Source organism: Apteryx mantelli, unplaced genomic scaffold (assembly GCF_036417845.1).
Source record: "Apteryx mantelli isolate bAptMan1 unplaced genomic scaffold, bAptMan1.hap1 HAP1_SCAFFOLD_33, whole genome shotgun sequence".
Lineage (NCBI taxonomy): Eukaryota > Metazoa > Chordata > Aves > Apterygiformes > Apterygidae > Apteryx > Apteryx mantelli.
In genome coordinates, this window is record NW_027118682.1 from 6,126,187 (window position 1) to 6,142,460 (window position 16,274).

The 16,274-nt window shown below is 49.8% G+C and overlaps 1 protein-coding gene across 1 annotated transcript; it reads left to right on the forward strand.

The window, feature by feature from the left end:
* Positions 1–14,071: 14,071 nt before the first annotated feature.
* On the forward strand, positions 14,072–14,893 carry LOC136996287 (olfactory receptor 14C36-like; the record flags this gene model as incomplete). The annotated part of the gene is made up of 1 exon (XM_067317216.1): positions 14,072–14,893. A coding segment is annotated over one exon (822 nt), but the record flags the coding sequence as incomplete, so codon positions are not given.
* Positions 14,894–16,274: the final 1,381 nt, after the last annotated feature.

The window sequence follows — 16,274 nt, forward strand, 5'->3', positions numbered from 1 at the left end:
ACAGGGTTCTATAATGACATGTTGCACCCAGTAGTGGTTGTGTTAAGTTTAACCGTGCTATGCCTATTGCTTACAATCATATTGCACATAAGATTATGGAGAGTGATAGTACGCCTCGAAAGGCTTGGAGAACTCTGCTTAACATATTAGCAGGGCTGCTTAATAAAAACAAAGGGAAGACTGTTAGAGAATATTGGACTGAAGCTGTCTAGAGTTGATTGCTTAGCATAACTTGCTTAGCATTAGTAGCTAAATTTGCTGAAGCCTTAGGCTGCAAGCTGTGAACTCTCTCCTGGATATTACCTAGTTATGTGAAAGAGGGCCCCAGCGCTGGTTCAAGCTGGAAAGATAAAGAAGTTAGAACCAAGAGCAGAAGCTGCAGCTTTGAAAATAGGATAAGAAGCAGCCTGCTAGAGACAATGAAGGAGTGCAATGAAGAAGGGGAAGACCCCAGATCTAAATATTACTATTGGTCCAAACTACTGCATAAGGGGTGGGGAACTTAGATTGTAAGGGTATAATAGCCCAGGAATTTCTTTGTTTAGGGTCCCTCTCTGGAGGCACCCAGCTCGAGCTGTAATTATTGCACGCGTGTAACTAAAATTTATTTTGTTCTGATCTGACTTCAAACTTCTGTGGGAACCTAGGGTCGGACTCTGTTATGGTGGCCGGTGAGCTTAATTTTCATTAACAGGTATACTGATCCAAAGTTAATGTAAGTCTGTACTACTTTTAGAATGACAGTGTATGAAGCAAAAAACCATGCATTTTTGTTTGATGGTAACTTCTTTATACAACTAAAATTGGAAAGCATAAAACCAAGGACTCAGAAGCACCATCTTCTGCAGTTGAAATATAGGCTATCTGAGAAAGAAAACCCATGGAAGCTAATATCAAAGGTAATTCACAGGTGCTGGGAAATACAAAGAAAAGTGAAATAAAGTTAAATGTTTACAGAATGCTTTGTCTTTTTTATATATATATATATATATATATATATATATATTCTCCATGATTTCCCTCCCTTATTTGATTTGGGCTTTCCTGTCCCATGTTTAACCAAAGACATAAGATAGCCCAGCTCTCTTGTGAAATACATATAAATATGCAGCTTAGAATATTTGGATTATAAGAGGTCATCTTTCAGAAAGGGTTCACTGGAGGAGTTTCTTCAAGATAACACTTCTGAGACCTTTCAATCTCAAGTTTTCTTAGAGTAAAGGCATAGTAGTTGCCTCTATCTCCTGTTAATAAAGTCTTATGGGGGGAGGGGGGTACTACCAATAAATGTAATTGGTGCAGACACTCTTTTCTTCTAATATGGCAGTATCCTAGAAACTCTTTGCTCTTAATTAACCATCCAAGTAACCCCCCCCCCAATCCACTGAAATAAGGGGGAAGGAGGGAGGGCGGGGTCCTGAGCTCTCCCTGCCAAAGGGCTCACTGCCTTGCAGATCTCTGCTGCAACCTGCACACTGCACACTGCCCCAGGCCCTGAAACAAGACATCCAGGGGCTGATAGCCAAGAAGAGGCCTCAGAGAGCAGTTTTGACATGGTGGGACTTTTTTCTCTGGCATAGTTAACAAGGAAATGGTCTTGCCATGACGGAGCACTCAGAGGTACTCTTTTGAGCAGCAGTGCCACAGTCGTTACCTTTCAAAATGGGCACATAAGGAAAAACTTCCAAAGTATTTCTTCAGAAAAGAATTGGCCTCTTACAACAAGTTTTCCCAGATGCGCATACAACAGTGAGTGATGTTTCAAGGGCTCAGAGCTTATTTTTTGTGCTGAAAACTAAGAAAATTACACCATTGCTTTTGGACCCTGAAAATTGTTGCCCGATGCTCAAGCACATTCCTGCAAGTCGGCAGGAAACACTTGAAAGGTCATAGTTGAGAATCAGCTTGCAAAGTTGAGGTGGCTTTATGCAAATAACTCTGCAACCCCCCCTAAGTGTTATGTTCCTCACCTTTCCAGATGCTCCTCTCTTCTCTAAGGGAGTCATTTCTAACCTGACAGTTCACAGAATCACAGAATCACTGAGGTTGGAAGGGACCTCTGGAGATCATCTAGTCCAACCCCCCTGCTCAAGCAGGGTCACCTAGAGCATATTGCACAGGATTGCATCCAGGCGCATTTTGAATATCTCCAGAGAAGGAGACTCCACCACCTCTCGGGGCAACCTGTTCCAGTGCTCTGTCACCCTCACAGTGAAAAAGTTTTTCCTCATGTTAAGATGGAAGTGTCTGTGTTTCAGTTTGTGCCCATTGCCTCGCGTCCTGTCGCTCGGCACCACTGAAAAGAGTCTGGCCCCATCCTCTCGACACCCTCCCTTCAGATACTTGTACACATTGATAAGATCTCCTCTCAGCCTTCTCTTCTCCAAGCTAAACAGGCCAAGCTCTCTCAGCCTTTCCTCATAAGAGAGATGCTCCAGTCCCCTAATCATCTTTGTGGCCCTTCGCTGGACTTGCTCCAGTAGTGCCACATCCCTCTTGCACTGGGGAGCCCAGAACTGGACGCAGTACTCCAGATGGGGCCTCACCAGGGCTGAGTAGAGGGGGAGAATCACCTCCCTCGACCTGCTGGCAACACTCTTCCTAATACACTCCAGGATACCATTGGCCTTCTTGGCCACAAGGGCACATTGCTGCCTCATACTTAACTTGGTGTCCACCAGCACTCCCAGGTCCTTCTCAGCAGAGCTGCTTTCCAGCAGGTCAACCCCCAACCTGTACTGCTGCATGGGGTTATTCCTCCCCAGGTGCAGGACCCTGCACTTCCCTTTGTTGAATTTCATGAGGTTCCTCTCTGCCCACCTCTCCAGCCTGTCCAAGTCTCTTTGAATGGCAGCACAGCCCTCTGGCGTATCGGCCACTCCTCCCAGTTTTGTATCGTCAGCAAACTTGCTGAGGGTGCACTCTGTGCCTTCATCCAGGTCATTGATGAAGAAGTTGAACAAGACTGGACCCAGGACTGACCCCTGGGGGACACCGCTAGCTACAGGCCTCCAACTAGACTCTGTGCCACTGATCACAACTCTCTGAGCTCTGCCATTCAGCCAGTTCTCAATCCACCTCACTGTCCACTCATCTAACCCACACTTCCTGAGCTTGTCTATGAGGATGCTATGGGAGACAGTGTCAAAAGCCTTGCTGAAGTCTAGGTAGACAACATCCACTGCTCTCCCCTCATCTACCCAGCCAGTCATTCCATCATAGAAGGCTATCAGATTGGTTAGGCATGATTTCCCCTTGGTGAAGCCATGCTGACTACTCCTGATCACCTTCTTTTCCTCCACATGCGTGGAGATGGCTTCCAGGATGAGCTGCTCCATCACCTTTCCAGGGATGGAGGTGAGGCTGACTGGCCTGTAGTTCCCTGGGTCCTCCTTCTTGCCCTTTTTAAAGACTGGGGTGACATTGGCTTTCTTCCAGTCCTCGGGCACCTCTCCTGTTCTCCATGACCTTTCAAAGATGATGGAGAGTGGCTTAGCAATAATGTCCGCCAGCTCCCTCAGCACTCGTGGGTGCATCCCATCAGGGCCCATGGATTTGTGGGTGTCAAGTTTGCAAGTTCAGGTGTCTATCTCAGCTGAGCACATTTTGCAAGGTGTCACTAGGTTGCTGGAGGCCTGCAGGTTCTGCAATTCTTGCCAGGATCTCCTGCCAGGATGCTAATTAAACCCCTGCTTTCAGCTGATCACATACAACTAACCTTACCATCATCATCCAAGCCATGTGCCTGCTGCTGGTCTATCAGCTGCTAAGGCAGGAGTGACTTCACATGCCCATGCCCCAGCCATGAGCCTATCAGAGGCTGAGTCAGAAGTGACCTCCCAAACAAGAACACAAACCTTGTCCACCAGAGAAGCTGAAAGGCCATCAGCAGCCACGTGGGCTTGGTAGATGATTGTAAGGTCACCTCTATCTGAGCAGCTGATGTGCCAGCACTTGACTAATGCTTGGGGCAATTGTTTGTGAGGTCACTTCTGCCTGAGGACCTGATAGGCCGCCAAGCGGCACAGGGCTAGGATGTTGATTGTGAGGTCATTCAGAACTGAGTAGCTGATGGGTCAGAAACAGTTATGTGGCCTGGATAGTGACTGTGAGATCACCTCTGTCTCAGCCTCTGATAGGTCAGCAGCAGGCACGTGGCTCAGGTGATGATTGTGAGGTCATTGCTGCATGAATACCTGACTGGATGGAAGCCAAAAACATGCTGAGGTCATTTCCCTAAGGGAAGATGAAAGACCAGCAGCAGGCCCATTGGCTTGGCAGGTGATTATGAGGTCAGTTGTATCTGATCAGCTGGTAGGTCACCAGGAAGCTGATGGCTGGGGGCATTTTTATGAGATTAGTTGTTTCTTAGAAGCTCATAGGAGAGTAGGAGGCTCATGATCATAAAGATGAAAGTGAGGTCACTTCTGCCTCTACAGGTGATGGACCAGGAGCAGGCACATGGGTGGGAAAGTGGCTGTGAGGTGACTTCTATGGGTGAAGCTGATAGGCCAGCACTTGACTCCTGTCTGGGGTAAGAGGTTGTGAGGTCCTGCCTGCCTGAGTACCTGCTAGGCCACCAACAGGCACAGGGCTAGGATGTGGGTTTAGTGGTCGCTCCTGTCTCTGGTGGGTGCGACTTGGTCTGTGCAGAGAGTGAGGAGTGGCATGGACAGCCCTGGGCCGTGAGTGGTTTTGGGCCACTGGGCTCTGTGCGAGACACAGAAATATATTTTTTAATGGTGCAGGCCTGATAATACCAGAGATATTTAGAAAATGTCAATAAAAAATGAAACAAGAAAGAAAAATAAGAAAATGATCTAAAATGAAGAAATGTTTTGTTACACTTCCCAGCTTTTAAATTTTTTTTGTGTTCTTATTGTCTGTCTTTGCTTTGTTGTCTTTTTTTTTTTTAATAGACTGGTTGTCTTCTTTTTTTATTTTTTGGAAAAGGAAAGTGATTTCTGGAATTGGGGTGGGATGCAGTCACAGGGTCACTGACGGCTGGTGCCATTGTAGGTGCCCTGGTCCACTCTACCCACCCTCCATCTGCAGATTCAAGGGGCTCCGGTCTGCCGCAGGTCCCCTGTGAGAGCTGCCAGGCCTAGGGAGGTACCTCAGACATACCAGGACCTCTCCACATGCCAGTGGGTGCTTGTGGTTAGAACAGAGCTCTGCCTGAAAAGGTGAAGAACTGTTTTCAACTTGTAAAAAATATGAGCACACTTTCATCAGCTAAAATGAATGACTAATTTTAATGTCCATTTTTCCCATGATAAAATAGTGGAGATGTTCAGGCAGGGTATGAATCTCAGGAGAAGAAATCTTGATCTGCCCCTCAATTTGTTACCACTGCTCTGTCTATTATGCTGTGGATGTAATCTCAGTAATTCCTCACATATTTTCACATGTCCTGATTAAATTGATCATTTCTAAAGGCATCTTTGCATCAGACGAACTAGACATATCTTACTCTTTATCCATCAGATACCTCTCAACTCTCCAGCTGCTGCTCTGAGCTTCAGGGCGTCTGAAGCCTGCCTCGTTGTTCAGGAGTCTTACTGTCTCTTTAGCCAACTCCTTAGTTCTGTTTCTATCTTTCCTTTCCTATCTATCTGTCAAAATCATTTCAAGGAGGGTTATTCCTTGTGGAAAGCGGACCACACTGGAGGCAGCTTGCACTTAACATACAGTTGAGGAGTGTCTTTTACCTTTCATTAAACTGTATCCTATTTTATTTTTGCTTGTTGGCAGTTGAGAAAAATCCTCCTGTGTCTGCAGCTAGTTGTCTAAGGAAAGCAGGTGGTAAATTGTGCGTAGGAGCTGTAACATTCAGCTACAGACTCAAGTGGAAAAAAGTTAGATTTTAACAAGAGTCATATAAGTCCCCCAGTGGCTGATGGCAGGGTTGGGGAGGTGAGGAGGAAAGTTGTCCATAAAGGTCTCATATCGAAAATACTGCTTTTCCTGCATGTCTGGACTTCATTAGGAGACCCTCTGGGTCAGTACAAATTGGAGAATGTGGCTCTCACTTATTCTGTAAGCTGAAAAATGAAGGAAGCTTAAAAAGGAGAAATCCTTTCTTTTTCAGGTGCTCATGGAAATCTTGCTCTTGTAAATACACTCCTGAATCCTCTCCAATTAGGCACACAAGAATTGAAGAACTGAAGAAAATTAGGGGGAGTGACATGCCTTGTTAGGGCTTTTGGCATTTTAATGGCCTCTCAAGTGTCTTTGGTGCTGAGTCCATGAACCTCAGATACTGAGAAGAGACTGAACAAGCCTCTCAAGAAATTAAAATCAGAAGTAAATTCCAAAGTTTCTTGGAGCGTTAATGGGTCCCATTGAGGGTTGTTACCAAGGAAGGCTCCCCAGGGGCTGATGAGAGCAGAAAGCTGGAGGCCCTGATTGCAGGTAGGCAAAGGCAATGTGCAGGTGGCTCTGATGCCAAGTAAGCCTTGATGTGTTTTATCAAGCAGAATGGCCAGGCACTGACACCCAGCCCCTGGGCAGGGTGATCTTTTCCCTCGTGCTTTGCTCAGGGCTCTTCCTGGGGGCAGTGTGAGGGTGGGGGTGTGCAACGCTGAGTGCAGGACAGCGATACAGCACCTCCTGAGTCCCTAGGGACGAGAAGGCAGCCAGGCCACAGTGCTTTAAGGAAACATCTTGAGGGCCTCAGTGGCAGGGACAACAGCCATAGCCAAGAGGACAAAGAGCTCAGTTTTGTAGGCAGCTTTCAGCCTTGGCAGTGCCCATGGCTGTCTCCACTACAGGCTGTCCTACGCTGTCCCACACCTGTGTCTGTTTCCCTGCAGACTGTACACACCCAACCTGCTTTGCCACCTTGTTCTCACCCATGGATGTCCCTACCTCTACTCATGTCTCTCTGTCCTCACTTGGTTTTCCTTGAAACACAAAGCCAGGGGCTGATCACAGACTCCCTCTAGGTGACCTGTAGCACCACAGCACTGCCCTTCAAGTGACATTCCCTTTTCCTGATGTTACATCTGAACCCCACAAGCTGCTGTTTGTGGCTTTTTTCCCTTCTCATGCTTTTTCCCACTACCAAGAAAAGCACCATCATCTCTGAAATCACCCTTCAAGCAGTCACAAGCTACTACTCTCCTGCCCTTCACCTCCACTTCATCAGGCTAAAGAAGCCCAGGTAGCCCAACCTCTCCTCATGGATGTGGTTATTCCTCCCTACTCACAGGACTTGACACTTCTCTTGTAAATCTCCATGAGGTGTCTGTTGGCCGAATCACCCAAGTTTCTCAAGGTCCTTCTAGACTGAAGTTCCTCTGTGTCAAAAAAAAAAAACAAAAAAAACCCCCAAACCCACAAAACAGCACAAATGGGGAAAGGGTAAGCAGGTGTGGGCTGACTATATGGGAGGGGATAAGGATGTTAAAAGGCACAAAGGGGAAAGGGGGAAAGGGGGGGAGGGAAAGGGGGAAATTAAAAGTGAAGCAAAGGATTGATCAAGACCGTTTGGGGGAGTCCTGCCAAGAAGCCCTGCATCTGAACAATTCTGAATGGAGGAGGAGAAGAAAGCTGACCTACTTCCACTGTTAAGGGGAACCCGTGTGCTTTCCCTGACATCGACAAGCTAAGACCCAGAGGGGGAAGAATCACAGACTCCATCAGGGTGGAAGGGACCTCAGGAGCTCTCTAGCCCAATCTCCTTGCTTGCAGCAGGGTCAGCTCTGGGCTCAGCCATGGTGCTCAGGGCTTGATCCAGTCTGGTCTTGGAAACCTCTGAGGGAGGAGACGGCACAGCCTCTCTGGGCAACCAGTTCCAACGCCTGATCACCCTCTTAGTGGAAAAGCTTCTTATCCCCTGCATGAACCTCTCTTCTTTCAACTTATGCCCATTGTCACTTGTCCATCTACCACGCACCATGGTGAAGATCCTGGCTCCATCTTCCTGATGACCTCCTTGTAGCCTTTGGAAGGCTGTTATGAGGTCCCTCCAAAGCCATCTGTTCTGAAGGTTGAACAAGCCCCGTATCTTCACAGACAAAGTGCTCCAGCTCCCCAAGTATCGCGAGGGCCCTCTGCCAAACTTGCTCCCAGTTACCGACCTCTTTCTTTTTCTGGGGACCCAAACTGGATGCAGTACTCTACACGTGTTTGAATGAATACTGACTAGAGGGGGATCATCCTTTCCCTCCACCTCCTGGCTGTGCTCCTGGTCCTACAGCCCACAGTGCTTTTTCACCTTCTTTGCTGCCAGGGAACGCTGCTGGTTCATATTTTGGCTCCTGTCCACCAGGACCCTCAAGGCCTTTCCGCAGAGCCACTCCTCAGGCCCCAGCCTGTAACACTGTGAGGTATTGGTCTATGCCAGGTGCAAGACCCGGCATTTGTCCTTGCTGAATTTTGTGAGGTTTCTGAAGCTCATTCCTCCTGCCTGCCTATGTCCCTCTGAATGGCAGCCCTCAAGCATATGACTGGTCTCCCCCTTCCATTTTGGGGCAATCTACAAGCATGATGAGTGTTGCTTCCTCCGTGTCACTAATAAAGATGATAAACAGGACAGGTTCCTGGAGAGATCAGTGATGCTCCACTTATCTCTGGCTACCAGGGAGAGTGCTACCCATTCACCAGTGCCCTCTGAGCCAAACTATCCAAGCGGCTTTTTACCTATCCGGTTGTCTATCTGTCTAGGCAGTAATGTTCTAACTTGCATACAAGAATATTGTTGAAGACAGTGTCAAATACCTTGCTAAAGTCCAGAAAAAAGTAATTTACTCTTCTCCAGCCACAAATACAGTTATTTCATCATAGAAGTCAATCATGTTGGTGAGGTACAATTTACCCCGGGTAAATCCATGCTGACTGCTCTCTATCACCTTCTTCTCCTTCATGTGCCCAGAAATGCGATCTGAGAGGATTCACTCCATGACACACTCCTCACCAAAGTGAGGCTGAACTGCCTGCAGCTCCCCAGGTAGTCCTGTTGGCCTTTTTTGAAGATGGATGTAACAGTTGCCTTTTTCCAGTCATTGGGACCTTGCCCAGTCTCCACAGTCTTTCAAATATGATAGCAAGTGGCCTTGCTATGACAGCAGCCAGCTCTCAGAGCATCCTCATATGCAGCCCATCCAACCCCATTAACTTGCATAGTTTGAGGTCTCACAAGTAATCCCTCACTAACCTCATCCCTTGTTGGTTGTTCTTCTCCTCAAGAGTCCTGAAGTAAGGCATAACAGCCTGAGAGACCTTTTTTTGTGAAAACAGAAGCTAACAAAGCATTGGTTTCTTCAGACCTATCTGCATCTGCTGTTACTAGATTCCCTGCCCCATTCAGCAGTGAGCCCATCTTTTCCTTTTTATTCTTACTGGAGCAGTAGCAGCTCATCCTCATGCTCTTGACATCCTCTGCAAGTGTCAATCCTAGGGGAGCTTTGTCTTCCCGAACACCATGCCTACCTTGCCAGACAATATTTCTAAATTCCTCCTTTGCAGCCTCTCTCTCCTCCCCCTTCCCATACGCTACCTTATTGTCCTGGAGCTCAGGTGCGAGTTCCCTGTTTAGCCAAGCTGGTCCCCTAACATGGCTACTGGTTTTACTGTGCATCAGGATGGACCATTCTCGTGCTTGGTGGGTGCTGTCCTTAAAGCCCTGCCAGTTTTCCAGAGCTGCCTCTCATGGGCTCCCCCACCAGTCCCGAGGACAGGCCCAAGTCTGCTCCTCTGAAGCCCAGGGTCTGTACTCTGCTGCTGTCCTTCTTCGCTCCCTTCAGGATCTGCGACTCCACTTTTTCACAGTCACTGTAGGCGAGGCTGACACTGACTATCCCATGCCTGAGCAGTTCCTCCTTGTTTGCAATTTCCACATCCAGGAAAGCATCACCTTTATTGGACCATCTGGCAGCTGTGCTAAGAAGTTTTCCCTGACGTCTTCCAAAAACCTCCTGGACTCCTTGCACTCTGCTCTTTGTCCTTCCAGTGAATGTCAGGGAGATTGCGGTCTCCCCATAAGAACCAGAGCCCGTGAGCCACAGATTTCCTCAGGTTGCTTAAAGCAGATTGCGTCCACCTCCTCACCCAGATCACATGGTCGGTAGCTCCCATCACAGTGTCATCCTTCTTCTCATGCTTACCCACAAGCTCTCATGCAGCTCCTTGTCCATCCCAGGGAAGAGCTCCATACATCTGAGCTGCCCCTTCACAGAAAGGCCATTCCCCCTCCTCATCTTCCCCAACAGTTTCTCCTGAAGAGCTTGTACTGTGCTATCGTAGACCTCCAGTCATGTGAGTGATCCCAGCACATCTCAGTTATTCTGGCAATGCTGTAGTCCTGGGACAACTTGTGCATCTCCATCTGCTCTTGTCTGTGCCCCAGGCTGCATCCGCTTGCATATTTTTGGGTTGCAGAGCCTCAGCTGTGGCCCAGAGCACAGATTGCTCATGGTGAACCATGTTACCAAGAGTCAAGGACACTGTATGTGCAATGGCCCACTTCAGTGCAGGGACATGCTGGCATAGACAGCAGGTGTCAATGTAATGGTGAAAGGAGGTTCCCACTAAGGGAGCAAACCCTGCAGCACCTGAGGCTGGAGGAAAAGAGAGCTGGGCTGTGCAGAAATGGCAGGAAAGGGCTTTGCTGCCTGAGCTGGCTTTGTAGCACCACAGGGCCTGTGAAAGAGGTCAACCGATCTCCAGGAAGGACAAGGTGTCACTGAAGAAGTCCCTGGGCCTGAACAGCCTGTGATCCAGCCATCCTGTGGACATCATTAGCACAGTCCCTGTTCATATCATGTGGGATGAGAAGAGGTTCAGGGGTGGGAGAGCTTGAAGGGTTTGAGAGTGCAGAAACTACAGCGGAGGCCTTGGTGTCATGTGCCTCCCAGTTATGCAGCTGCTTGAGTGTAGATGGGATGGACTTTGTCTAGAGGCAGTGGTGGAATTCAGTTATTTGGGCACAGGCTGGAAACCTGAGATGCCCTTGGGAACTTGCCCAGCAACCACCCCAAAAGGATATGGCTTTCCTGTAGGTCCCATGCTGTATCTGCTAGAGACCTGTGGTTGTGCTGGACACCCCAGGCATCTGACATGGCCCTGACAACCTATCTTTATGTCACTGAATCAAGTGTCTGCACTGAATTACATAAGCTATTTGCACTGTAGGGGTTTGCCTGTGTCTTGGCTTTGTACTGAGTGGAGCTGTAGTAGTAGCAGTAGATCTCTAGAATCATTTCGGATGGCCAAGGAAATTCCCCACCTGGCCCCCACCTCATGCTCTAGAAGGATGCAGGTCTCACACTTGCTCCATCACAGCAAGCAGACACTGGCACATGTCTGGGAACACCCTGTCTCTTCAAAGGTCACCAGGTGTTTGTGTGTGGGCAACTGACTCCCAACCTCCATCTCCACTGATTATAATGGGAGCTTAGACAAGGAGCTTGCCCTCAGACATCTCTGTTGAGCACACTTCAGCTTTGACAACGGGACACCTCCTGTTTGTTTGTGGAGTTCACGGGAGGGATCTGAATCCTACTCTACCCCAGGAGCTTCTAAACTGGCATGACATGCCCAGATTGACTCATCTGAAGCAATACCTGAACCCTGGGAAAATGAGCTCCCTTCATGTCTCTGTCTAGGTGTCCTGTGTAGCTAAGAGGTGGGAATAGGGGTGTCCAGGGTGGGACATTTCCACGTCTTGTAGATAACCATCCCCTGATGTAACAAATTGCAATATTGGAATCAGTCTCTCTCCATTGTTTAGAGAGAGACCATAGGTCTACCTCAGTGAACATTTCCCAAGAGAAGGGAGCACAAGGGAGAGAGAAGTTTACGCCTTCAGCACAGCCTCTGCCAGGCTCCTGGGATGGAGGGAGCTCCTGGCAACCTGGCAGCACTGTCCAGAGACAGCTGTGTCCAGGAGCAGCTCCTCTGCAAGGAGCAGCAAGGTTCCAGGCACTGCCTGCTGCTGCTGACATGAGATGAGGCAAGGCAGACAGAGAGATGTGAAAGGCAGTGTAGAGTGGGGGGATAGAGGAGAGCTCGTTGTGAGAGAAATCTTCACAGCCCTTGCCATGGTAAGTCTTTGGCTGCAGGGCAATGCTACTGAGGTTCCTGGAGGGCTCTTCTAAACCCATTCCATCCCATGACTGAAAGATTTTTTAAGGATTGCTCTCCTGACTTCTCTGGTGTGGGAGAGGAGCAGATGCTTCAGAGCAGGGATTCCCTGCCACACCGTCACAGGGACAGGGCATGCTGCTACCTTCTCCCAAGGATGGTGCAGGGCTGTGAAGCTGGGAGAAGCACCAAGATCTGCCCAGGGCTGTGATTCAGAGCAGTGTCCCTGCACCACTGCCTGCTCTTGCTGAAATTAGATGACAGAAGACAGAGAGAAGTGAAAGGCAGTCTGGAGTGGGAGGGCAGAGGAGAGCTCATGATGGGAGAAATCTTCACAGCCCTTTGCACAGTAAGTCTCTGGCTGTGGAGCAATGCTACTGAGGTTCCTGGAGAAGTCTTCTAAACTCATCCCATTCCATGACTGTTTTTTTAAGGATCATTCGCCCAGCTTCTCCAGTGCAGAGGAGGAGGAGATGCTTCAGAGCAGGGATTCACTGCCACATCATCAGAGGGACAGGGTGTCCTGCTGCCTTCTCCCAGGGACACTGCAGGGGGATGAATCTAGTGTATGCACACAGGTCTGCCCAGAGCTGTGATTCAGAGCAGTGTCTCTGCCCCCCAGGGCGCTGTGTGCCTGGGGCACTGACTCTGCCGCCTGTGAAGGTCAGCACTCAAACTGCCTGGGGAGCTCCCCATGGCACTGCAGGGAGAAGCTCTGGGTGGGAGGATCGACCCCCCAGTCAGGGCAGGTTCATTCTCCTGTTGAGAGGGTGCTGTGTGAGTCAGGGCTGCTCACAGCTCCATCTCACCCTGAGAGCATTTCTGGAGGGGGGGGGGTTCCAAAAGGAAGATCAAGGCAGGGATGCCTGAAAGGGAAGGAGCTTTCATAAGTCTCTGCTTTCAGTTTTATTCTCTTTGGATGGCATGAAATGTTATTGGATCTGTCAGGTTTAAACAGGGGATTGAGACTCCAAAATAGTAACAGTGAGAGAGGAATAGTTCTGGGAGGAACTCAGCAAATCCCTTCATCCACTGCTCAGCCTACAGACAGAACCAGCATCACCTTTCCAGCCTCATCAAGGTTTGTTTCACCTGTTCCTTAGCTCCTGCAAACTTAGAGGTGCCCCTGTGCAGTGCCCTGCCCCCGGGAGGTTTCTGCAAGGCAGAGCTGAGTGCTCAGTGGGTGGGATGGGGTCTGTGGCCACTGACTGGGGAGAGATGGGGGTACAGAGAAACAGCTCCCTGCAGGGACAGCTCCAGGCAGCAGTGTCCTGGTCAAAGAGCGAGTGGAAACTACAAACTTCATGGCCTCCTCTCCTCTCCCACCCAGCACAGCCCTCAGTCCTCAAGGCTATGGGGTCTAGGGCATGAGTCATTTCTTTGGCAGCCAGATATTCAGAGGAGGAGAAACTCCTGAGTGCCCTCGTGGCTCTCCGTGTCCCTGCCTCCCCCAGCAGAAATATCATGGCATTGCTCCATATGTCCCCACCTGTCTGTGCTGCTCTTGTCCTTCCCCTTGGACTCTCTGGGCAAGGGGGTTTCAGATGCAGTTCAGACAATGAACTTGTGGGTCCTGCCATGCAGACGTGTTCTTGAGAATGAGGTGTCCAAGTCCCTCTCTGACCTGTGAGGTTCTGGGCAATGCAGTGGGAGGGTGAGGGGGGCTGGCTGGGAATGAGCCAAATCTCTCTTCAGGACGCCCCATCCATAGGACATTTGACCATTTGACCCTGGGGAGTCTGGCTGGGCTGCAAGCCAACGTGGAGAGAGGTAATGTCTGCTTTTGGGGGAGGGCAGAGTTTGGGAGAGTTGTAATAAATAGAAAGTTTTGCTCAGAGAAGTCTGTCCTAACTTGTCAATGTCTTTCCCTCGCTGGACAGTCCCCCATGCCCAAAGGAAGCAAATGTCCAATGGCAGCTCCTTCAATGAGTTCCTCCTCCTGTCATTTGCAGACATGCAGGAGCTGCAGCTCTTGCACTTCTTGCTCTTCCTGGGCATCTACCTGGCTGCCCTCCTGGACAATGGCCTCATCATCACTGCCATAGCCTGTGACCACCGCCTCCACACTCCCATGTACTTCTTCCTCCTCAACCTCTCCATCCTCGACCTTGGCTCCATCTCCACCACTGTCCCCAAATCCATGGCCAATTCCCTGAGGGACACCAGGGCCATTTCCTACTCGGGATGTGCTGCCCAGGTCTTTTTCATTGTCTTTTTCATTTTGGCTGAGTACTTTCTTCTCACTGTCATGGCCTACGACCGCTTTGTTGCCATCTGCAGACCCCTGCACTACGCGACCCTCATGGGCAGCAGAGCTTGTGTCAAAATGGCAGCAGCTGCCTGGGGCACTGGTTTTCTCAATGCTGTGCTGCATACTGCTGGCACATTTTCAATACCACTCTGCCAAGGCAATGCCGTGGAGCAGTTCTTCTGTGAAATCGCCCAGATCCTCAAGCTTTCTTGCTCAGACTCCTACCTCAGAGAAGCTGGAGTTATTGTGGTTAGTGCCTGTTTAGTCCTTGGGTGTTTCATTTTTATTGTGCTGTCCTACGTGCAGATCTTCACCGCTGTGCTGAGGATCCCCTCTGAGCAGGGACGGCACAAAGCCTTTTCCACGTGCCTCCCTCACATGGTTGTGGTCTCCCTGTTTGTCAGCACTATCATATTTGCCCACCTGAAGCCCCCCTCCATTTCCTCCCCAGCTCTGGATCTGGTGATGGCAGTTCTGTACTCAGTGGTGCCTCCAGCAGTGAACCCTCTCATCTACAGCATGAGGAACAAGGAGCTCAAGGATGCTCTGAGGAAACTGATCCAATGGATACAATGTCGGCACCAATAACTGTCCCATGTGCACACACTCCCCATTCCCAGGCTGTTTGGCATCAAAGCTATGTGTTGTTCATTTATTTCTTTCTTCCTTTTCTCTGATGCCTTCTTGTAAAAAGAAAAAAGAAATAGATGCTACTTGTCCTCAGGAATCTCTCATTTGAATCTGACCCAGAGACAGTGTTGAAGCAGGAAGCCAGGTTTCCCCCTTCATCAGCAGAAATGGGGGGACCTCAAAGCCAGCTAGTCTGAGCTCCCTCGGATGCCACCAGTGCAACGAGGAGAGTTTCCCTTTGCAGTGTCTCTTTCAGCACTGACACCAAGGGAGCTCAGGGGAACAGAGTCAGGCTTGGATGAGTACAGGCGGTGTACATGGGAGCCCATGGGTCCCATGTCCATTAGGAGAGCTCAGCTCCCCTGGCCCCAGTCAGGGTGTGATCTCATACCCCTTTTCTGCAAGGGTGGCAGTCAGCTGTCATGGTGGGCTGGTCCCTTCCCTCTACAGTGCTCTAATGCTCACAGCAGAGCAGGAGTGGAGGAGAGGAGAGTCCGGACGCAGCCTGTGGGGACAGACCCTGTGCTCCTCAGGACCATTCCCCCACTACCACAGCAGGCATTTCCTCACCACAGCCTTCCTGTGGGGGCTGCAGCTTTCCTGGAGACATATCCACCAACGGCAGCAAGGCCTTCTCCTTTCAGAGCTGTTCTCTTCATTTCCACACTCTCCTGCTGTGCTCTGATGTGTGTATAAGGCCTAAGCACTCTCCTAACGCGGTGGCGGTAGGGTTGTGCTTCCTTGCGCATTCCTGTGAGCACAGGCAGGACCAGGCTTTGGGCACCTTTATGCCAGACCTGGCCTCCAGAATAATATTTCTTCAATAAAAGGGGATCTCCTCAGTGATGCACCTGGAGTCTTGCTTTTCTTCAGAAAGGGGAGTCAAAAATATGCCCAAGGGTTGCACCCTAAAAGGACCTGCTGTTCTGCTTGTGAACTCCGTGGGCTCCAGGGGATGAGCTCAGAGTCCCAGTGTGATCTGTTAGGGACCAAGGGCTGGATTCAGGGCTCATTTCTTGGTGACCGGTGCCAGCAGAGATGGTGAATGGTCTCTGAATTGTCTGCCCCAGGGCTGTCCCACAGGTGACAGTGCTGATGACAGATGCCCGTCCTTCTGGAAGGGAATCTGAGCCCCCAGGAGAGCTCAGGGGATCTCCAGGAACAGCATGTGCCTGGGGGTGGGCAGGGAATGGAGGCTCATGAAGTGAGGGACTGTCCATGGTGGAGTCACACAAAGGTAAAGCACTACAGCCAGATATGCATAGGGAAAGGAGGGCTCTGCAAGCCCTGGAGAGGCAGTGGGGAC